The sequence below is a fragment of the Amblyraja radiata genome, chromosome 25 (assembly GCF_010909765.2).
Source record: "Amblyraja radiata isolate CabotCenter1 chromosome 25, sAmbRad1.1.pri, whole genome shotgun sequence".
In the NCBI taxonomy this organism is placed as follows: Eukaryota; Metazoa; Chordata; class Chondrichthyes; order Rajiformes; family Rajidae; genus Amblyraja; species Amblyraja radiata.
In genome coordinates, this window is record NC_045980.1 from 1,450,447 (window position 1) to 1,459,750 (window position 9,304).

At 43.8% G+C, this 9,304-nt stretch overlaps 1 protein-coding gene across 1 annotated transcript in view; it reads left to right on the forward strand.

The window, feature by feature from the left end:
- kremen1 (kringle containing transmembrane protein 1) overlaps positions 1–8,676 on the forward strand; it is a 261,287-nt gene extending 252,611 nt beyond the window's left edge. The window contains 2 exon segments of the mRNA XM_033043091.1: positions 6,451–6,539; positions 6,542–8,676. Coding sequence (XP_032898982.1) covers positions 6,451–6,539; positions 6,542–6,606 — 154 coding nt within the window. The 3' untranslated portion in view covers positions 6,607–8,676.
- The last annotated feature ends 628 nt before the right edge of the window (positions 8,677–9,304 follow it).

A 9,304-nucleotide genomic window follows, 5' to 3' on the forward strand; every position in this document is an offset into this window, starting at 1 on the left:
TCACCCCAGTGCTACCTATCTGTGAACATCACATTGTTTTTTACATTGACCTCACAAAGCAGAAAACCTCATCCACCTGTCTGGACAATACAAAATCCCCCTCACTTTAGTTTAGTTTAGTTTAGAGATACAGGCGGAAACAGGCCCTTTGGCCACGAGTCCGCGCCGACCAGCGAACGGTTGCACCCAGGCTGAAATGTAGTTCTTGGTTCTTGGTTTCTTGGTCCTCCAAAATATTCCAAATGGAATTTAAACTGGTGGTGGAGCTGATCCTCTGGAGGTAAACTGGAGAAGGAGACACATTGTTCACTTGCTGCCAAACCAGTCATTCTGCCGTGGCACCTAGACCACCCTCACCAAAACCATGACACGTACCACATAGAATATAGAACAGTACAGCACAGAAACAGGCTCTTCAGCCCACTATGTCTAAGCCGAACATGATGCCAAGCTATGTTAATGACATCTGCCTGCACATGATCCATACCCTTCATTCCCTGCACATCCATGTGCTCATCTAAATGCCTCTTAAATGCCACCATCATACCTGCCTCCACCCCCATCCCTCCCCCCACTCCCCCACGGCAGAGTCAGGCACCGACCACCCTTTGTAAATAGTTTACCCTACATCTTACAACTCCACTACACTTGGCCTCTTTCAGATGGAGTGCAGCCTCCCAAGAACAAAATATGCTTGTGTAAAATTAAAACAAAAACAGACCATTTCAAAAGGAAATACTGCATATGTTTTTTATCCTGGGTTGCTTGCAGGAATGACTGGGATAGTATTCCATCACGGAGACTCCTGGACAATCCCAGAGTGCTGACAGTCCTGATTCTTCCCAATTTCTGACTAGCCCATTCATCCAGTTTGCGAATACCCCGAAACAATAACTTGCTCCTTCAAGGCACTGAGTGAATTTGGATTTCTGATTTATGAATTTCTTGGTGTTGAGGGACTCCTGCTGTTTTATGCATACCAAATCATTAGTAGATATTTAGTGCAATGTTTAATGTACACTGGCATGACTAGAAACTTGGCTGAAACAAATTCCATTGAAAATGTTGATTTGATGAAAGCTAATATAATGGAGAAAAATAACCACAGTCTCGCAAGCTGTAAAAGAATATTAATCTCAAGACTTAACCATGGATTCTGTTTATAAATAAGATTAAAGGAACAACAAACCGCAGTAAATACTTGGAATGTAAATTAATTACTCCAAGATATGTTCCATGTGTTCAGTCTTTATTTATCTCATTCACTTGTTTAGAAAATGACAGAATGCAGAAAGTGCCTGTCCCCTTCGTAGTGAGGTCAAGAGAATAATATTTGGTAATGTCAGCCAAATAGATCCAAGCCAATGAAGTCCTGGCCCAGGTCTGTGTTTTTGTGCTGGTCCTGCATTAGACACATCAGTATTCAGCTATTTCTGTTTACCATCCCACTCTCGCCTCTATCCTAACACAAGAGCAACTGAACAGAGCCTATGTTTTCTTTTTTTTGGGGGGTGAAAGAGAGAAAGCTACTATTGGACCATTACAGATTGCCAGCTCTGGCTCACGTTTTTGGCTTTGGATCAGGAAGCAATGCGTTTGTGTCTTCAGAGGCTTGACTGCTCTGGAACGTGAATCAGGATTGGCTGAGGGCTGCACTGACAGATGTTTCATCCTTTGGGTGTAACAGCAAGCCGCCAAGCTGCTCAGAAAGTAAACAATCCCATAGCACCATGTTGAAGAGGGTAGCGAGGTCTGGCTGACACAAATAAACAGAATATCTGGGCAATAATATATCACTGCCTCTGGGCTCTTGCTGTGCACACAAACTGATTCCCTTATTTGCTGCATTATTACTCAATGGCCACACTTCAAAGAGGTCAATTGTTATGATATTGTGCAAGACACAAACATCGGTCCTTCCTTCTCTGCCATGAAGCAAACTAAAACTGTAGGCCAATATTCCAAAGGAATTGCAATTTTTTTTCAAGGCGCCTTAAATCTTTTTTACTGATGCCGACATTTGAGCTGGAAAACAAAGCATTTTCCACCAGAGATGGGAGATTAATATAGAAAGAGACTGCTTCATTCTGTACCTTAGAAGAGGAGACAGCTTGGAGAGGACTTGTTAGTTTGCATTTGTTTTACTTCTGGCATGTTGAACTGCTGAGTAGATATCCTTCCAAGTGGTGGCATGTTGGGAAAGACATCAGTTGCTCAGTGAAATGAGTCAAGTTGCAACAGCACAGTGCATTTGAAGATAGCACCAGAAGGAGAGTTTGATAATTTGTTATTTGCCGTATTGACATCCTTAACTGCAATTTGCCAACTTTCCGTCTTATACAAGCAAACACTCGTACATTCAATGTGAAGAACAGAACTCGACTTGCCTTTGGTGGTTCAACAGTTTCTATGGCAATACCTCTCTTTTAGTTCTTCTTCATGAATTATAAGAGCAAAGACCTTAAAACGATGAGGCTGTCAGCGTATAATTAGACCTGATAATGGGGTTGAAAGCCTCCGCAGTTCCTTCAATTCCTTTCTGTTTGCAAATGCCTTCAAACCAGCCATTGAGTGCGGCAACCACAGATGAGCCTCTGGCATTTGAACAGATATAATCATCAAAGAAGGCAGTGGCCTCAACAAACCATTGATCCTTTTAAAGTTTAGAATCAGAAAAGCCAGCTTTCCAAGTTTGTGGTTTAATGCATTTCAGAGAGACTTTCAGTTTTGAGGCCAGTTCTGATATGTGCCGAGCGACGTTAATGTTTGTGCTGCTTTGATTATTATCCCATGTGTGAAGCAAGCCACAATAAATAATGGCCATGATGCAACTTGTACATGGCGTCAAAGAATAGGTGGAAAATTAATTCTTGAATAGATTATGGTTAAGTTGATTTATTGTGTCTGATATTTCAGTCCTAGTAGTTCAGTAGGCCGTCACGGTGGCGCAGCGGTAGAGTTGCTGCCTTACAGCGAACGCAGCGCCACACCGCTGACCGGGTTCGATCCCGTTCACGGGTGCTGTGTCCGTACGGAGTTTGATGCTTCTTCCCGTGACCTGCGTGGTTTTCTCCAAATCTTTAGTTTCCTCCCACATTCCAAAGACGTACAGGTTTGTAGGTTAATTGGCTTGGTAAATGTAAAAATTGTCCCTAGTGGGTGTAGGATAGTGTTAATGTGCGGGGATCGCTGGTCGGCGTGGACTTGGTGGCCAAAGGGCCTGTTTCCATGCTGTATCTCTAAACTAAAATTTCATGTGCACCCCAGGCTTCTGAGGTAAAGTCCAAATGCTGCTTGTGTAGCCTAGACCAGCAACATAAAGAAGTGCGTGGTTCCATTCACCGTGAGGCCCTGTGCACCAGCAGTTTGCAGTGGAGCAGACAAAAAGTGTAGGAAGGGAACTGCAGATGCTGGTTTACACCAAAGATAGACACAAAATGCTGGAGTAACTCAGCGAGTCAGGCTATCCTGACATACTCTACAGTGAGTTGATGTTTCCAGTAATATCTGTCATCACCATACTCCTGCCCAATAATACTTGCACCAATATTAACATAGCTTCTCTCATGTAATGTAAAGTTCCATAGTTTTAAACAGATATATTATCTAAGATAAATTGACACCATACCATAGAGTTTAAGATAAGGCCAACGGTTTAGAGAGAAATTACAGAGGTGGAGAGAATCTTAAGAATTCTTTCTTTGAGTGATTGTGGATGGACATCCTGAAGTTTCAAGGTGAATATCAGCAGTTCACTGACATTTCCTGCAAAATCTGGGCCATCATTTAACTAGTTATTAAAGTGATGTTTCTTGTTCAGACATAGCTCATTGAAGCATTCTTGCTACTGTTTGACACATTGAGTTTGCATGTTGTGGAATCTTTCTGTTGAGTTTGGTTCAGGAGAATACATCAAGGGACTGCCTGAGCATTAGGTCCCTTGGCCTAATCTGCCAACTGTGATTAAACTTCAAATAATAATCGATAGAAGATTTAGATTTTTTTTAGATTTTTTTAGATTTAGATATAAAGCGCGGAAACAGGCCCTTCGGCCCACTGGGTCCGTGCCGACCAGCGATCCCCACACATTAACACTATCCCACACCCACTAGGGACAATTTTTACATTTACCAAGCCAATTAACCTACACACCTGTATGTCTTTGGAGTGTGGGAGGAAACCGAAGATCTCGGAGAAAACCCACTCAGGTCACCGGGAGAACGTACAAACTCCGTACAGACAGCGCCCATAGTCGGGATTCGACCCGGGTCTCTGGCGCTGCATTTGCTGTAAGGCAGCAACTCTACTGCTGTGCCACCGCCACAAGATACTGAAAAATGAGATGATGATATGGAGGAAAATACTCAGGTCTTGTTGGATCTCTTCATCTGATGTTAACTGGGATGGTATGATGATTATACCCAGTTCAAAAACAAAAGACATTTAACTAAGTGACAATAACATGGATTATGTGTTCTTCATGAGGGCAACACAATGACACAGTCAGTGCAGTTACTATCTCACGAATCTAGTAATCTGGGTTTGATGCTGACCTTGGGTGCTGTAGGTGAGGAACTTGGACCTTCGCCCAATGATTGTGTTGCTTTCACTTGGGTGCTCCAATTCTGTCCAGCATTCAAAGATATGCGTGTTGGCTGGTTCATTGACAAATGCAAGTTACCCCTTATATGCAGGGGTGTGGTAGAACCTGTAAGCAGGGTTGGTGTAATTTGGGGAAATTGGTTTGGAAGGGGGGGGGGGGGGGGGAAGGGGGGGGGAGGGGGGGGGGGGGGGGAGGGAACATTAGGAGGTGGGATGGTTCTGTGAGATGCCATTGACTCAAAAGGTCAAATGGCCTGCATTTATGTTGTATATGTGCACAGAGAGACTTGCTCAAGGGGGTTGCCACAACTGGCAATTACAACAATTCCTGTCATTCTCTATATTATGGCCCTGCAACTGTGTGAAGCTATTCCCAAATGCCTAGATAAAGGAATGCATTCCAAAGAGAGTAGCTACCAGAACAAATTCTCATCCTTAATTAATGCCAGACTTGTAATTTAGTTTAGTTTAGATTAGATTAGTGATGCAGCTCGAAAATAGGCACTTCACTCGACTGTCAGCGTCGACCAACGATACAAGATACAAGATATATTTATTTGTCACATGTGCCAGTTGGCACAGTGAAATGGGATAACCATACAGCCATACAATAGAAATAAGGAACACAACACACGATAGAGTTAAACATAAAATATCCCCACACAGCAGAATCAACATTTCCCATTGTGAGGGAAGTCAGTCCTCTTCTCTAATGTTCACCAATGTTCACCCATGGTCGGGGCCCCCTGATACCTCCGCCGTCACCGCTACGGGCGGCCCGATTTTCAGGCCCGCTCGCCGGGGTGATGTAAGTCCGGCGTCGGGGCTGGGGGACCTCCTCAGCGGCCTGGACATCAGAGTCGGCCACCTCCTACCATAGTCCGCGGCTCCCAAAGTCCACAGGCCACGCTGGGCGGAGATGCAATGCTGGCGGCCCTCGGGAAGGGCCCCAGGACTCCGCGATGTTGGAGCAGCGGCCCAATGCTCCGGAGCACCAAACGGCGATCCATGTAGGCATCGCCCGCTCCGCAGTGAATTCAGCGCTGTGACGCCGCTGTTGTACCTCTGGTCCGGTTTCCAGTCACCGGCAGGAAAGGTCTCTCCGATCCAGGTGGTAGGCCGCGAGGAAGGGGGCGAGGATGCGACTCGGAGAAATAGTCGCGTCCCCGCCAGGAAGCGACTGGGAAACATTCCCCCTTACCCTACCCCCCTCCCCCACATAAAAAAGTCAAAGATTCCCCCAAAAACAGACTTTAAACTGACTCAAAATTTAAAAAAAGATTGAAAAGCAAACAGGATGTAGGCAGAAGGTACACAAAATTGCTGGGGAAACTCAGCGGGTGCAGCAGCATCTATGGAGCGAAGGAAATAGGCGACGTTTCGGGCCGAAACCCTTCTTGCAACCGAAACGTCGCCTATTTCCTTCGCTCCATAGATGCTGCTGCACCCGCTGAGTTTCCCCAGCAATTTTGTGTACCTTCGATATTCCAGCATCTGCAGTTCCCTTTTGAACAGGATGTAGGCAGAGGTTGCTGTCAATGCAGCGCCCCTAGTGTTCTACCTGTATCGATCACCTGTACACAATAGGCACAATTTACAGAAGCCAATTAACCTACAAGCCTGCATGTCTTTGCAATGTGGGAGGAAACTGGAGTACCCAGAGCAAACCAACTCTGTCACTGGAAGAACGTACAAACTCCATACAGGCAGGACTGAACCCAGTAACACTACCACCAACTACAAAGTGATGACTATATAACATTGTAAAAAATGAATGCAATGAAATGCTTAAAAAGATGAAACTAAATGCAGATTAGTAAATAAAATGTCATTTATTTTATCCTTCAGGTCTCGAAGAATTCCTGCACAAAACAGTTCAGAGAACTGCAACCAGCAATCCCCTTCTGAACCCTGGGTCATTACCTACAAACCTTCAACTATTCTGTTTTTAAGAAAAAACTGAAGGATCAACATGGAGATCGAAGTCCACTGGTGGGTGACTAAACTACTGCAGCCACAAAGACCAAGCACCACAAGAACTATCACCACTCGTCCTCGATATGAAAACTCCTTTAAATTATCTTTCAGTTGCAACATACAGCACTTTGATACCTCAGTGTGAAGGTGACTTTAAGATCACTGTATTGAGTACTTCACAATGAACGCAGGGATTATAGCATGTCATTACAGCCACCATCAGACCAGTTGGCGAGAGTCTCCAAAGCAAGTGTCCGATAAAAGTACACAAGATTGGCAACTTTAGTACAAGGATGTTCTTACAGGTCAACAAGCAGGAAGCTGCCAATCAGTACGGCATCAGCCTTTATTTGCCCGAAACTACTGGGCTCCAAAAAAGGAGACTAATTTCGTCTGGCTCTCAGAATCTTGGAATCTGATAGAAATGTGTATCATGTCAATTTTCTGAATTCTCCATCCAATCGGTGTGAGGAGTGTTCAGCCCTTCCAACCATGCTCTGTTTACTGCTCAACTCTACGGGTGATTTCTTAACAGTTGCAGCAGATTGAAATGCTTTCACACCAATCCTGCTCTTAAACTCTCGACTTAACCTACAATCAAGTTGTGTGGAAAGACAGTAAGTTTTCTGACTGTGAGTAAAAGCCGGAGAAATTGGCCATCCCATTTTAGCCTGCCGAGCCTTTGTATCATGGGGCTGAGATGATGATAAGAGATCACAGAAAGGATCCAGGACTGCGTTCTACTCTGTAAATCCATAACAGCAATTCACGCAAAATAAAGATCCTAAGGGATGGGCTTTGTGCAAAAAATAGTTCCCGGTTTATGAAAGATGGCAGTTTGCGAAAGATTGGCTGTGAGCTGGTAATGGATCAGTTTTGTTGGGAGTCCCAGCGTACGACCAAGCTGAAAGCCTGCACAGGTCTCTCCTGCCTTTTCACAAAACCTTAAATCCAAACTATGATGTGCTGTGTGTATGCATAATTCTATTTGTATTTATTTATATTACCTCTGCTCTCTACCACTGATGAACGCCTCACCTTTCACCTTTGCCTGGTGTACCTGGTGCCCAGTTCACGGTTGTGAATGGCCTCACTCAGGGCACTGGGTTGACATCCCCTTGGTACATATGCAAAGCATGTATCAGTTGTTCAGCACCTGTTCCATTCATTCCTTCACCATTGGATGAGATTGGGAACTCCTTCTACAACGAATATTGATGGAAAATCTGCACCTTTACCTCTATGTCAAAGCACTTATGTAACCAAACCACTGAGACAGAAAAGGACTTTGCATTGAGTTTTGTTGATTGCAAACATTAGTAAATGAGGCAGATGATCTATTGCTCAGGGAGGCATGAATAAACCATAATCCTAAAAGGATCTGTACAATCGGCAGTTCTTGGAGAGCCCAGAGAGAGGATGGAGGTTCCCAGATCTAAATCCCACCAGAAGCTTATATCACAATAAAGTGACCGTTTGTTCTTCTGATTATGAAGACAGGCCCATCATACTCAATTGCACTTGTTTCATGCTTATCAAGGGACACATAAGGTTCACCTCTCTGGTCCATATATTCCCATTGCAGGCCAGCAACTGACTAACTTAACTAGAGGTTCCAAGGTTCAGATACATTTATACCCCTAATGTCATCTTGAATAGAATTTCAGTGGGAGCTTGGTGCAAGTCAGGGTGTGTACATGTTTGTTGTTGGTGAAGAATGCTGCTCATTGTGGGCGGGCTGGGTCAGTACAACACACCACACCAGAATAGCACCTGAACGCAGAACAGAATAGTGTCTCCTCACATCTGAGGTAAATGAAAGTATTTGGAGCATGAAATTACAGCCTGCTACACCTTACAGACAGACCAAAGCTAATAAACCTCAGGCTAAATAACTCAGATATCTGCTACAAACAGTCAGCCTTTTCAACACATCAAAGGCCTAAGGAAATGTTGCTAGTCGCTAAAAGTCTCTCCTTTTGTTGTATATACTGTATATTGTGACAGGATTAAGAAAAATATTGTTTTTACCTTGAAGTTACATTAATCATAACACAATGAAATTGAGCAAGGATGTAATAATTATTTTATGAGAAAGATCTGAATATATTTGCAGGCGGTGGCTTTGAGCCATTGTCTAATCCGATTCCATGAGTGATGAGAAATTGACAAGTGCCAGAACTGACCGCAAAGTGCCAGAATCTTCCGATGTCACCTTCTGGCTTTGCAGAGGTTTATGTAGGAGCCCAGACGCACCAAGATAAAACACAGTGGGGAAATGAAACAATATCTGCCTCGGATGCTCAATGTGAATTATATTCAACAAAAGGTGTGAAAAGCATATCAACAATGCAAACAAGAACAGTGCTTCCTTGATAACCCCAATGCACAGGTGTGTATGTCACTGTATAAGACAATACAATTGTCGGTCCAAAACAAGCAGGTATATAAAATGTATCTCACTGTATGTCAAGACTACAGTCCAAAATGCTAGTCCAAAATAAGAAGTGGTATTTAATGTTCAGGAAACCCCCCCCCCCCCCACTAAAACAGGTTAGTCGGGGTAAAAATGAACGGGGTGAAAGTGCAGAGCCACTCAGGAACATGGTTTGGATCATTCCTTTTTTGTCTGCTTCCTGTAAGTGACTTGAAATTTCTAAGTTGAATGATATCTAGCAATAAATGGGAATGCTCTTGTGAGCTTTAATTTTGTGCTTTGGAGAAA